The sequence below is a fragment of the Arvicanthis niloticus genome, chromosome 3 (assembly GCF_011762505.2).
Source record: "Arvicanthis niloticus isolate mArvNil1 chromosome 3, mArvNil1.pat.X, whole genome shotgun sequence".
In the NCBI taxonomy this organism is placed as follows: Eukaryota; Metazoa; Chordata; class Mammalia; order Rodentia; family Muridae; genus Arvicanthis; species Arvicanthis niloticus.
In genome coordinates, this window is record NC_047660.1 from 67513998 (window position 1) to 67529319 (window position 15322).

At 36.2% G+C, this 15322-nt stretch overlaps 1 protein-coding gene across 1 annotated transcript; it reads right to left on the reverse strand.

Annotated features, from left to right (window-relative positions):
• Positions 1-4380: 4380 nt before the first annotated feature.
• On the reverse strand, positions 4381-13034 carry LOC117705938 (olfactory receptor 11G2-like). The gene is made up of 2 exons (XM_034498725.2): positions 12862-13034; positions 4381-6001 (listed from the first exon to the last, which is right to left on the reverse strand). The coding sequence occupies exon 2, from the start codon at positions 5988-5990 to the stop codon at positions 5055-5057; it is 936 nt and encodes a 311-aa protein (XP_034354616.1). The 5' UTR covers positions 5991-6001; positions 12862-13034; the 3' UTR covers positions 4381-5054.
• Positions 13035-15322: the final 2288 nt, after the last annotated feature.

Sequence of the window (15322 nt, forward strand, 5' to 3'; positions counted from 1 at the left end):
GTCTCCTGCTGCCTGCAGATCAGGATATAGTACTCTCAGTTCCTTCTCCAGTAAGACGTCCAGTGAGAAAACTGCATGATTTTTGTCATAATGACAATGAAAAAAACTTCTGAAACTATAAGCCAGCCCTAATTAAATGCATTTTATTAGAAGAGTTGCTGTAATCATGGAGACTCTTCAGACTCATAGAAAGACAGGATCCAAAGACAGGATCCAAACCCCAGAGAATACAAACTCTATTCAGCAACACATTGAAGTTTTTTTTTAATGCTATATTCTAAGGTACAGAGCAAAACTTTACAAAGTCAGGAAGATTGAAATCACTCTATACATTCAGCCTGATCACCAAGTAGCAAAACTTAAGATTGACAGCAAACAAATAAATGAACAAAAAAACCAAGCCAAACTAAAACACCTCATATTGACAGAGATTAAATAACTCAATACAAAGATTTATGAGTTATAGAAAATGTCAAGATAGAAACAAAATGGATTATAGAAAAATGTTAAGATAGAAACAAAATTCCCCAGTAACAAAATGAAAATGAAAACACAACACAGCAAAACCTCTGGGAAACACTGAAAACATTTATATGATGCCCTTGTAGCTCTAAAGGCTTACATTTTTAAAAAGTCAGAAAGTACAAAAATAAATGACTTAATGATGCAACTCAAAAAGTTGGAAAAACAAAAACAAAACAAATTTTAAATCCAGAAGAAAGAAATTACAACATTTAGACTAATCAATGAAATCAGAGGCAAAAATACAAATATTTCCAAAATCTAAGAGCTCATTCTTTGAGAAAATAAAGAATGGACTGACTCTTATCCCTACTAATCAAAAGAACAGTGGACTCAAAAGAACAGAATCAGGCCTGAATGGAGAAATGTTAGAGCAAACATATAGGAAATTAAGAATACCATACAGGATCATTTGAAAAACAAAACAATGATTTATTAAGATGGGAAAGCTAGAGTAAGTGGGTCATTTTTCAGACTCACCCAAACTACCAAAATCAAACCAAGAATTCAATAACCTAAACAGACATAAAACAAATGAGGAAATTGAATTAGTAATAAAAAGGCTTCAAGCTTAAAAATAAAATTTAGGACCAGTTGGATTCACAGAAAAATTCTACCAGACATTTGAAGAAGAAGCCAGTTTTCCATAAACTACTGAAAAAGTAAAATAGGCTGTGCGGTGGTGGTATACACCTTTAATCACAGCCCTTTGGGGAAAATGTATGTGGATCTGTGTGAGTTCTGGTCCAACCTGCTCCACAGAGTAAGTTCTAGGACAGACAGGATGGTTACACTGAGAACAAACTAGAACGAGAACAAGATCAAGAACAAGAACACGATGACAAAACAGAAGTAGCATGTCCAAATTCTTTCTAAAAAGCCAATATCCAATATATTCAAAAAACTCAAGAAATGAGACAATCAAATGACCCTATTAAAAATGGGGTAAAAGAGCTAAACAAAGATTTCTCAACTGAGGAAACTCAAATGGCTGAAAAGCACCTAAAGAAATGATCAACATCCTTAGTCATCAGGGAAATGCATATCAAAACAACCCTGAGATTCCACGTCACACCAGTCAGAATGGCTAAGATCAAAAACTCAGGTGACAGTAGATGCTGGCAAGGATGTGGAGAAAGAGGAAGAGTCATCCATTGTTGGTGGGATTGCAAGCAGATATAATCACTCTGGAAACCAGTCTTGTGGTTTCTCAGAAAACTGGATATAGTACTATTTGAGGACCGAGCTATACAACTCCTGGGCATATACCCAAAAGATGCTCCAACATAGAACAAGGACACATGCTCGACTATGTTCATAGCAGCCTTATTTATAATAGCCAGAAGCTGGCAAGAACCCAGATGTCCTTCAACAGAGGAATGAATACAGAAAATGTGGTACATTTACACAATGGAGTACTACTCAGCTACTGAAAACAATGACTTCGTGAAATTCTTAGGCAAATGGATGGAACTAGAAAATATCATCCTGAGTGAGGTAACCCAATCACAAAAGAACATACATGGTATGCCCTCACTGATAAGTGGATATGAACCCAAAAGCTTGGAATACTCAAAATACCATTCACAGACCACATGAAGTTCAAGAAGAAGGAAGACCAAAGTGTGGGTGCTTTGGTCTTTCTTAGAAATGGGATCAAAATACTCATGGGAGCAAATATGGAGACAAAGTGTAGAGCAGAGACTGAAGGAAAGGTTATTCAGAGACTGCCTCATCTGGGGATCCATCCCATATACAGTCACCAAATGCAGATACTATTGTGAATGCCAAGAAGTACATACTGACAGGATTCTGATATAGCTGTCTCCTGAGAGGTTCTGCCTGGCAAATACAGAGGTGGATGCTTGCAGACAACCATTGGTCTAAGCACGGGGTCCCCAATGGAGGAGTTAGACAAAGGACTTAAGGAGCTGAAGGGGTTTGCAACCCCATAAGAAGAACAACAATATCAACCAACCAGACCCCCCAGAGCTCCCAGGGACTAAACTACTAAAGAGTGCACATGGAGCAACCTATGGCTCCAGCCACATATGTAGCAGAGGATGGCCTTATCTGACATCAAAGGGACATCAAAGGCCCTTGGTCCTGTGAAGGCTCAATGGCCCGGTGTAGGGGAATGCCAGGGAAGGGAGGCAGAAACAGGGGTAGGGGGGATCGTATAGATGGTCTGGGGGTGGGGCAGGAAAGGGGATAGCATTTTAAATGTAAACAAAAAATATCCAATTAAAAAATTGGACTGAAATGTGGGACCCCTGTGGTTGAATTGGGGGAAAGGCTGGAAGAAGCTAAGGAGGAAGGTGTCTCTAGAGGAAGACCAGCAGTCTCAACGAAGTCAGACTCCTGAGATCTCTCAGATACTGTGCCACCAACCAGGCAACATACATGGCCTGGTCTGAGGCCCCCAACACATATATAGCAGAGGACTGCCTGGTCTGGCCTCAGTGGGAGAAGATGCACCTAACCCTCTAGAGACTTGAGGTCCCAGGGTGTGGAGCAGCCTGGTGGGGTACAACCTCTTGGAGATAGGGGGAGGAGGAATGTGATGAGAAACTGTGGGTGGGGAACTTGGAGGGGGCAGTGGCTCGACTGTAAAAAATAAACATAATAAAACTTTTAAAAATTATTATTAGCAATTAAGAACAGAAATTGGGGCATAGTCTCAAACTCATTGATACAGAACACAACTTTCTGAATTGGGAGTTTTAAAAAGTTAGACTGTTTTGTGTCATTATATTAACATGAGGGCTTAAGAATAAACAAAGGAAAGGTTATTCAATAGCAATGTGTTTAGAGGTCAGGTTGGCAAGTGATCGTATGTATTGGTTATGTTTCATCTACTTGACATAAATTATAATCTCCTAGAATTAGCCTCAAGTGGATTGGCCTATGGCCATATCTATGTGGCATTTTCTTGATTAATAATAACTGATGGGTGTGGGAGGGTTCATCCCCTGTGGGTGATACTATTTCTGGGCAGGGGGTCCTCAGTTGTAGAAGACAGCAAGTTAAGAAAGCCATGGGAAGCAAGTCAGTAAAGTATGCTCCTTCATGGTCTCTGATTCAGTGCATGCCTCGTTTCCTGCTTTAATATTTCGTTTTGGTTCTACAGAATGATGGATTGTATACATAATCTGTTAAAAAGTAATTCTTCTCTTTCCTAAGTTGCTTTTGGTCATGGGTATTATTACAGCAACAAGAAATATAAGAATCATAGGCATGGACCACCATGTTCTTCTATTTTGCTTTATGAAACATGATCTTACTATGTATCCAAGCTTCCTAGAAATTCTGATCCTCTAGTCCATTTTTTCAAGTTCTCAGATTATATACATGTTTTAAGCTGTTTAGTTCTGTATTTTTATTTTTAATTTTTATAATAATTGTACATATTTGTAGATCCAAGGTGACATTCACTATATCAATACAATGTATATAGTTTCTATTTAATTGTCATAAACATTATATGTTTGTCTTATTTTTATGTTGGGGACATTCCAAATCTGAGTCCTTCTGTTTGAAATAGAATTAATGCTTGGCAGACATATTATTTTATTATGCTGTCAAACATATTTGTTGAGTAACTATCCAACGGCACCCCTGCAAACACTAACCATATTGCTTCACCTTATACTGCCTAGTCTCTGGGAAACATTATCCTATTCATTTTTTATTTTTATTACTTATTTATTGTTTGGCAATTTTTCTTGGTTATTTTATTTATTTACATTTCAAATGTTACCCCTTTCTTGGTTTCCCCTCCACAAACCCCCATCACATCCCCCTCCCCTTGCTTTTATGAGGGTTCTCCCACCCACCCACAAACTTCTGCCTCACAACCCTAGTATTCCCCAACACTGGGGCATCCAGCCTTCACTGGACCAAGGGCCTCCCCTCCCATTGATGTCAGATAAGATTATTTTCTGCAACATATACAGTTAGAGCCATGGGTCCCTCCACGTATGGTCGGTGGTTTAGTCCCTGAGAGCTCTGGGGGGGGGGGTCTGGTTGGTTGATATTGTTCTTCCTATGGGGTTGCAAACCCCTTCACCTTTAGTCCTTCCCTTAACTTCTCCATTGGGGTTTCTATGCTCAGTCCGACAGTTGGCTGCAAGCATCCTCATTTGTATCAGTAAAGCTCTGGCTAACCCTCTCAGGAGACAGCTATGTCAGGCTCTTGTGAGTAAACACTTCTTGGTATTAGTATCCTATTCATTTTTTATTTTTAAAAACACTTTTCTATACACAAGTGAGAACATGCAGAATCTGACTTCCAATAACTGACATATTTTACTTCACACAATGTTTTTCCATGTTATTTATGTTGCTGTAAATGGCACAATTTAATAATTCTTGTGGTTGAATATTTTATCTTTTTATCTATCTATCTATCTATCTATCTATCTATCTATCTACCTATCTATCCACTTATCTACCTATCATCTGAATTCAATATATATTAAAATATATGTATATGTGGTTAAATGTGTTTTGGTCACTTAAAATTCCAATTTTTATGTTTGTAAAATCTTCTGCATGGCATGTTTCATATCTTTGTTTCGTAGACTGTATATCACGGGATTAAGGAGTGGAGTACCCACAGAATAAAATAGAGTCACAAGCTTCTGCATTCCAGCTTCATGTTCAGATGTTGGGCTCAGATACATTATCATCACTGAGCCATAAAAGAGTGAAACTACTGTGAGATGAGACCCACAAGTGGAGAAGGCCTTTTTTTGTCCATCTCTTGAAGGAACTCTGAATACAGCTCTCAGGACCAATATATAAGATCCCATGATAAAGAGAAAAGGAGTAAACAGAATAAGAGATGTTATAATTGCCCAGAAAACCTCCATCAATGGGGCTCTTGAACAGGCAAGGGCCAACAAAGGGCCTGGGTCACACAGGAAGTGGTCTATAATTCTGGACCCACAGAAGGACATCTGGGAGATGATGACAATGGGAACAGGGAACCAGAGGAAACCAAGCACCCAGCAACTGATCACAAGGGTGTTGCAGAGGTGCCCAGTCATGAGGGTAGGATAATGTAGAGGCCTGCAGATGGCAAGGTAGCGATCAAATGCCATGACTGCCAGGAAAAGGCATTCTGTAGAACCCAAGGAGAAGAAGAAATAGAACTGCAGGAAGCATCCAGAGAAGGAGATGACCTTGGTGTCAGAGAGGAAGTTGGCCAACATGTTGGGGACTGTGGAGGTGACATACCAGATCTCCAGGAAGGAGAAGTTGGCCAGCAGGAAGTACATGGGGGTGTGTAGTCTCTGATCACAGTACACAGCACAGATGATAGAAGCATTGCCCATGAGGATGAGGAGGTAGACAATGAAGAAGAGGACAAAGAGGAGGATCTGTTCTTCCCTGGGGCAGGGGAAGCCCAGGAGGATGAAACCAGTGATGGTGCTGGAGTTGCCGGTGCTGCTGTGTGTTCTCATCTGTCTGTGTCCTGTGAAAGCATCAGAAATTGTTGAATATTCTAGTAATAGCTAAGGGAGGGTATCTTTTGCCCCGATAGGAAACAGCATAATTTGCTCATCATCATCATCATTTCAATATTTAACTGAATTTTTATCATTTTCTAGATATTTTTTCTAAGTAGTGGATATTCAGAAATGAGCAGAAATGTTTAAACCCTCACTTTGTGCTGTATAACCAGTTACTCCTCTGCTTCTCTTCCATTGATATAAATAGACTAGATTGACTATTTCTTCATCAGATATTATTGTAAGCATAGGTTGATGAAATAGGTATATCAAAGAATATTGTTTTGGATGTGATGGAAGATATGTATGACTCATATTTAGATATATGTTGTTAAAAATGATTGAAATCTACTCATGATTGTGCATACCTGTAACCCCAGCACTTGAGAGATGGAAGCAGCAATGTTAGGTGTTAAAAGCTATTGTCAACCATATACTAAGCTTGAGATGAGTTTGGGTTACATGAGATCCTGTTTTAACCAAACAAACAAATAAAAATTTTAGTAGTATTCTTTAAATAGTCACCCAGTGCATTTGTTCTTATATGAGTTATTTGATAACTCTAAGCAGGAAAAATTTGAGAGTTTTGGGTTATAGTCATAGCTCAGTGGAAGAACACCCACCAAGCATTCATTAAGTTCTGACTTGATCCATAGATCTACCAAAACAAGAAATGGGATTTTAGTGTCATCTAAAATATTATTAGAGAATAACTATCTTTCAGGATAATCTGTTTTTTTAACTCATTGTTTTAAATAGCAAAGTCGTGTATACATTCATCAAATTTTCTAATGGCAATTTACAAATAACTAAAATTTAAAGACATAGGTGAAGTTAAATTTAATATAAGTAATCTGATAAAGTTGAAATTAGGAGTTGCACTCCTCTCCTAGAAGACCATTACTTTGGGTCTGGAATGAAGCTCTATGGTAGCCTGGATGCTGCTCAGTGGTAGAGTACTTGTCCATCATGGAGAAGCTCTGTGATTGATCTCTACCACTAAAAACCCAGAAAAAAGTGTCCTTCCTCAACTCTCAAAGTAGAAGACAAAATCAACACTTGATCCTCTATCAAGGACAGTTGCATTATCCAAACAGAATAACAGATTTTAATTGATCACCCAGTTTGTATTACTTTAGGGGTTTCCTGGGATTGGATGGAGCAGGAAGGGAAAGATGCCTGCAGGTAAAGAACTGTCTTGTATATGTTTGCTGAGATCGAAACCCATCTGTCCACTGCCCCAGATTCAGGTTGCAAATGGCAAAGTATTTACTTCTCATGAGAAAAAATTAAAATCAAATTTCATAATTTTCTCATATTTAAAAATGAGTGTATACTATGGTTAATATAATCACATTTAAAATATTCATTATTTTAAAAGAAAAAATTATTCTAGCTTCCTTGCTTTTTGTATACGTTTCAAGAATGAATCCTTGGATCTTTTGGTACAATCTTTACTGATGAGTAGTAGGAGGGATATTAATTAGATTTTAAATAACCAATGGATTCAAGCTATTTAATCTCAAATGATATAATAACACATACACATGCAAATCATTAAGTAGTTGTACTTTGTGGTTTAACTTAGAGGAATAATAACCTTAAAAATCAGTTCAACAAAGAAGTAATTTCAGGTAGGAATCTAAATCTTAGGCTATAACAAAGAAGTAATCTCAGGGAGGAATCTAAATATTAGGTTACAACAAAGTAATTTCAGACAGGAATCTAAATTTAAAGGAGGAGGGGGTATGGGATAGGGGTTTCTAGGGAGGGGAAATGGGGAAAGGGGATGACATCTGTATTGAAAATAAATAAAATATTCAATAAAAATAAAGTTAATCTATGATATTAAAAAATAATCAGTTCAAGAGAATGCATCTAATCTAGCAGAGACTTAGTATGCCAAGGTGGGGGGAATGCCAAGGTGGACCCCACCATCTCAGAGGAGAAGGGGGGAGGGAATGTGGGGAAGGACTCTGTGAGGAAGGACGAGGAGGGAGCATTTGAGATATAAATAAATGAATAACTAACTAACTAATTAACTAAGTAAATAAAAACAAATTCAAATGATTTATTGGTTGAGTTTTAGTATACGTAGTTTTACCAAGTTTTCTAAATTTTCAACTTATCTATTTTGACTGTTTACCTTTGAAAGTATAAATAACTAAGTAAATGTTTGAGGAATTTCTCTCCTATGTAGTGTTTCATCTATTCTCTTTCTCTTGGTCTTCATACACAACAACATAGATGTCATTCTCACAGGCTCTGTTTCCAATCTGTGCCTAGATTCCTTGGCTGGTCTCTGTCCTATGCCACTCTGTGTACTTCAGGTTCAAGCCTCCATTATCATATCTCTGGATTGTTACAAGATATTCCTGAATGATCTCTCTAGTTTTTCACAGTCATGTTGTAGCCATACTGACTTTTCTCAGTTTGATCAAAGAACATTATTTGGATTTAATAACTTTCCTACTGTAGTATAAAATCTAAGCACTGATTTACCATGCATGGACACTAAATAATCTGGCCTTTGCCTATGCTTACTGGTCTTCCAACTTCTATTTCCTGGTCCACCTCCCCAATTCCCAATGTTTTTCAGCTCTACAGGACTTCTTTCTCTAGAAGACACCCGTTTCTTTCCTGTTTAGGTTCTTTGCCATAGGTTTTTTTCTTTGCCTAGAAATCTTACCTACTCTACATTTCTTTTTGGTATCCAGCTCAGTATCTCATGAAAGCTTTCTGTCTTCATTTCTATTGCCAAGACAAAATACCTTGAGAAAAGCAACCTTATAATTGCAAGCTATAGTTTTGTTATAGTGGAAATGTCAGGGCACCAGCAACTTGAGGCTGCTGGTCTTACTTCCTCCATAGTCAGAAGAAGGGTATGAATACATTAATGTCAGCATTCAGCTTACATTCTCCACCATTACAGTTTAGAATTCCCTGCCTATGGAGCAGAACCACCCACAGTGGCATAATTATGATAGTAGCCACACACTGGACATGAACAATGCTAACTGAAATTTGATTCCCAGGTGATTCCCCTCAAGTTGACAATCAAGGATAGACAGATCTAAACAGAATTTTCAATCGAGGAATGCCCAATGACTGGGAAACATTTAAAGAAATGTTCAGCGTCTTTAGACATCAGGAACATGCTAATCAAAACTATTTTGAGATTTTATCTTACCTTAAACTTATGTTAGTGTCTTCATGTTAAATGCACATTTGACATGAAAAGTTCAGAAAATCTGGGTGACATTCATCTTCAACTATAACAACAGTTGAATACCCCAAGTAAAGTCAAAGACCCTCTTGCAACACTTCCACTGATTCTTCTATTTTATAATTCTTAAATCTATTAATATTTAGATTTTAAAATATTGTCTAAGATAGTTTGAATTTCCTTTGACATGCTCCCAACCAATAACAATAATACTAATTTTGTTTCCAAGCCTACATTTATAAATTTATGTATTTCCTTAGTGTGTTTGTGTGTGTGTGTGTGTGTGTGTGTATCTGTAAACATACATGGATGCATATATTCATGTGTGAGTACAAACATGCCATAGTGCATGTGGAGATCAGAGAACAACATATAGGAGTTGTTTCTTTCTTCTACTGTTTATGTCCCCAGGTATCAGACTCAGGTCACCAGGCTTGGCAGCAACACCTTTACACATTTAATCATCCAATGGGTAATCAGCATATATAACCTTATATTAAATAAAGCTACAAATGGGGATATAATTTTCTTTCACTAATCATATTTTCATGCTTTCATTTCACTTAACCTATAATTTAATATGTTAACATGTTTAAGTGTTTTATTACAGTTCGTAACAACTCTTTTATTATTCAAAATAATTTGAAAAAAGTCTAGTTTTTAAATTGACAAAGATATTTTAAATCTTCCAAAGGAGCCCTATTTGGGGAGGTATTCCCCCTTTACATTGAAATTCTTAGAGACAAACCCAAATAAACTTCCTATTAAGAAAGAAGGAAGAACATTAACTGGGTCCATAAAAAATAGATTATTTTTATAAAGGTTAATTTGTGGAGGTAGGAGAGACAACTCAGTATCACCTGTATCCCCAGTTTCAGAAGAACCCAAGAATTCTAGCCTCTGGAGATGCCAGCATTCATATGTACATCTTGTAACATATACATAATTAAAAACATAAAATGAATTAAAGTTGTTTGTGATAAATGCAGCACATTCAGGAAAAAATGAGAAAATCGATGTTAATTCTGTTTTAAAATTTACATTTATATTTTTGTATTTATTTAGTGTGTGAATGTGTGTGCGTGTGTGTACAAATATGTGCATGTATGTGTTTATGTGTGAGTACATACATGCCACAGTGCACATGTGGAGATGAGAGGACATCTTACAGGTGTTGGTTCTCTCCTAGTTTAAGTTTTCTGGGATCAAACTCAGGTCACCAGAGTATGGAGTCAAGGATCTGAGAAACACTAGGACACATTCAGACTCCTGCCACATCAGAGTAACTTTAGACTCTGTTAGAAATACTGCAGATTCAATTTACTATTTTATACTCAAATTGTACAAAACAGTCTCTATCGAGAATGTTCATGGTATTTCATAACTTGAAAGTTCATGCCTATATTTATTGAGTGATATTTAATACTTTTAATTGTTATTAAAATTTTAATAATAATATTTGATAGTAAGAATAAATGAGTAATTGTATAAGATTAACTTTTATTGTAGCACAATTTTTCTTTCCAATTGCAAAATAAGAAATAAAATTTGGTTAAGTCACAACATCCTATGCAATCTTTATTTATTTGTTTGATTTTTACTCCTTTCCTGTTAATGAAAAAGATAAGTTTGTTAAAAAAAGTATGTTAAGGCAGTACTGTACTGCTATCTGCAGTCTTTTGAAATATCCCAAATTAAAACCTAATATACTGCCACCATAACAGGATACTTAAAATTATCAATCACAAATAAGAATTATAATAACTTAGATATTATGGCAGATCTCCCTTTGCATTAGAACTAATTATTCATCATAAATTTATAAATATGTAATTAAATTTTCCAGAAACGTAACTAGAACTAAAGGAAAACAAATTATTTCAAATAAAAATATTTTATGTAGTACAGATAACTGCAAACAAAGGAAGAAACTTACAATCTAATCAAAGATGATGATTGGCCAGCCATAATATCTGTTTTCCCCAACTGATATTTTTAGTTCTATAGGCCATTCTGTGTTCTTTACTATTTCTATTTTAGACATAATATTTCCAATATGTTGTAAGTAAATGTTTTATCAGATCCAAAATGTGGAATAAGAGTGAAGTCTGACTTAGATTACAAAGGTTGATTATTTGATATGATTCAAGGATTAATTCCTTAGCAGATTTACTATTTCTCTTTCCTGAAGACTTTTTTTTTTTTTTCTGGCTTTTCAGGCCCATCTTTACCAGACAGGAGGAATGAGTTTTTCTAATGCTATGGGACAAAAAGTACATAACTTCCACATGCAGGGAGAGTCTGACAATGATGTGTTTGATAAATGACTCAGTTTATGAATTTCTTTATTGTGTAATAAGTAAAATATCATGTAAACATTTCCAAAGCATAACGTGTCGTTTTGAGCAACCTGCATTTGTGTTTCTAGGCTATGAGCATTCATGTAGAGTGCTGTATTGTTATCTGAATTTGTTTGAAATATCCACAAAATAAGACTATTTCTCATCTGTATTGAGGTGTGAGCTGCGTGCTTTGTATCAACAACATGCATTATGCTGTTTTGAGCAGCTCTGTCTCTCAGAGTAGTTTCTCAAGCATAAGCTTTAAGAAACTTTCCAAAAAATAGGAAAATAATGAAAGCTTTAAATGTTAATAAAATTAGATCTGAATCGAGGATAAAATGCTCCCACTAGACTGCTGGTACTAAATTTTTGTCAGTTAATGCTTAAATACAAAAGAATCTCCTTTCTTAACATGTTGTTGTGAATTGACCTGTTTCTTCTGGTGTTGGCCACTTTGTGTTGAGTCCTATGAAGTGGGGCATAAAAGTAGGGCTTCAGGGTTCTGTGGAATGCTGAACAATAATTTAGTGTCCTGGGTCTTTTTCATGGTTGCTTTCTTTCCCCTTAAAGCTAAGTTCCAGAAACAGAGTAGAGCCCATGTTTTGCATTTTCACTGGTAAACTTCCCATCAATTCAGACAATAAATATATCAGCATATTCCATGACTTTACTGGCCTATAAAACATATATGGAAAGACACAGATTCCAAAGCTAGATCACTGGGGTTTGAGACCAGCCTCTGTGCTGTATATGCTAGATAAGTTATAGTTTCTACATATGTTGGTTTTGCCTTTTAGAAAATGAACAGTAACAGTTCTGCCCAGGCGATTTTTTTTTTTTTTTTTTTTTTTTTTTAGAATTAGATAAATAATATTTTTAAGTGTCTGGCATCTAGTTAGTGCTCTCTATTGTATTATAAAATTAAACTCTCAGGAGTATCCATCTGTGTACTCTAAAATCAGTGTTGCTTCAGAGAATCAGACCTCAGCATGGATAATGGCAGTTAAGTACACCATACTGAATAATCTACAAGCAAACACTTATTTTTCTTAATTTCTTCTACTATTAAGTGGGTATAATAATGCCTTCCAGATAGTGTTATTATGAAGTGTGCAGAGTGAGATAGTGAATATTCAAGGTGCACTGTGCCTATATCTGACACATCAGACAATGACAATGTGAACATTGGACTTTTTTGGGGTCATAGGTTCATTAATTATATTTTACTATTTGCCTTAGTTAAGTACTACAATACCTTCTTTCTTGAATTGGAAGAGAGAATATCAAGAGATGCTTCTTACATAGCTTCTTAAAGAATTTTCTGAGGGCTGAGGTAGCTTACTTCATGATAACCAGCTTGAAGGTAAGGTGCAAAAATTTGTCATGAAGATCAGTGGAGTATTTTCTGTAGGATCCTGGGATTTAAAACAAGGCTTGTTCTCTGCTTATTGAATATCCTTTTATTCTAGAGAACAGAGTCAGGACTTATTCCCTTGCTCACTCCCTTCCTCTGGGGCATTGTGCCCTAATATCTGATCCCTATTTTCACCAAAGGATAAGGAAGTCATTCATTTTGTTGGATTGTAATCTTTTAGAGGTCTTTAAAGAGACAACTTTTAAGTGTATCAGTCACTCAGCAAACTTGTTCTAGATACTTGTAATATACTCACTAAGCCCAGAATATTGTGGTATCTGTACTACAGAAGTTTATTAATCTTGTGACAAGTTAACTTTAATTTTGACTTTTGATGACAGATTTTCCTCCCTTATAGATAGAGATTCACGGGGGAGAGGTGGATGGGTCTGAAGTTTCATCAAAAATCACAGACTTCTCCCTCCTTGCAATCACAGCTCTGGAATCTTGTGGGTAACTTACCAGATACAGAAATACAGATGTGAGGGGATCAGACTAGGGTTATTCTGTACAAACGTGTACAGGAGCTACAGATTGGATGGCTGAGTTTCTAAACTTCATTCCTATTAGAGTTAGTTTTCTTTTCATTAGTTTCTCATTTTTATTAGTTCTTTGAAAATTTCTGTAATGTATTTTGATCACACTCAGCACTCTAAGTCCTACCAGATCAACCTATTTCCCCATTCACTTAAATTTGTGTCCTTTTTTCTTTATTTTTCTCTTCTTTTTATCATTGTTTTTTATTTAAATTTTATTGGATATTTTATTTATTTACATTTCAAATGTCATCCACTTTTCCCATTTCCCCTCCTTAGAACCCCCTATCAAATTCCCTCCTCCTTTTTTTTAATACCATTTTAATTACATGCAAGTATTAAGGTCAGTTCTAGGTTAAAGAATGAAGAATACCATAGATGCAAATAGTCAAGGAACAAGCAAGACAATAAACACAAATAGTCAAAGAACAAGCAACGCAATAAACAAAATTCCATGAACACTCCTGTGATCACTGTTTCTAAGGGCTTATCAGGATGACCGGAATATCTGGGCCAATTTCCCTGTCCTAGCCCAAAGTCATTTTCATGCCTGGAGCCTACTTCCTTGTTCTAGCCTAAAATTTAGATTCATGTCTAAAATTACTTCTTTGTTCTAGCCTAATATTTAGAATCCTGCCTGAAATTATTTCTTTGTTCTAGCCTAATATTTAGAATCCTGCCTGAAATTACTTTGTTGTTTCTAACCAAAGATTTAGATTCCTGTCTGAAATTACTTCTTGTTCTAGCCTAATGTCAGATTCCTGCCTGAAGCCTACTTTCTTGTCCTAGGCCAATGTCATATTCCTGCCAAGCAGCCCATTTCCTTGTCCTTGGCTCATGTCAGATAATTGTCAAGCATCCCCAAAGGCTTTCTGCCTCTTCCCCTTTTTCATTTTACTAACAAGCCTGAGCCTGTCTTAGGTTTTTCTGACAAGAATGCCTTTCTAACCCATCATGAAATACCCATTATCCAAAGCAATGCACTTATGTCTTAGGTTGGTAAGGCTCTGTGCAGAATCTTACTCATCCTTGGATTGCTAGCCTGTCAATTAAATAACTCTGTCTGGTGGTCCATTTTCAGGTTCAAGTCATGTACTTTGGCTGCCAACATGTTGATGTTGTTAAAGACAAGCTTTAACAGGATGGGCAGGAATAAAAGTATTCCCAGGACAAAAGATGCTAGCATGATCAAGCTATATATGCCATTCTTGAAGCTTGAATGAAATAGAAATACTGACCTCAGGCCATAGTTAATGTTATCAGCAGTATCCACTGCTTCAGCACTCAACAGAGTAGCATTCTTGAAATTCATAAGCTCACTATGTAACCAGAGAGGTGAGAGAATTATGCCAAATATACTGCAAGTGTCTTTAAACTTCTTCCTAATTATTATGACTACCACTGTAAATTTTAAAACTAACATGAATCCAATGGTATTTGGCACTATTTGCAGATGATATGATAGTATACTTAAGTGACCAAAATTTCTACGGGTGAACACCTAGGCTTGATAAACAACTTCAGCAAAGTGGCTGGATATAAAATCAACTCAAACAAATCAGTAGCCTTCCTCTACTCAAAGGATAAATGGGCTGAGAAAGAAATTAGGGAAATGACACCCTTCACAATAGTCACAAATACTATAAAATACCTGGGTGTAAATCTAACTGAGCAAGTGAAAGATCTGTATGACAAGAACTTCAAGTCTCTGAAGAAAATAATCGAAGAAGATCTCAGAAGATGGAAAGATCTCCCATGATCATGGA

What these genes read in the sequence shown, in the direction of transcription:
- LOC117705938 (XM_034498725.2), bottom strand. Translation starts at nt 5,990, where the DNA reads ATGAGAACACACAGCAGCACCGGCAACTCCAGCACCATCACTGGTTTC.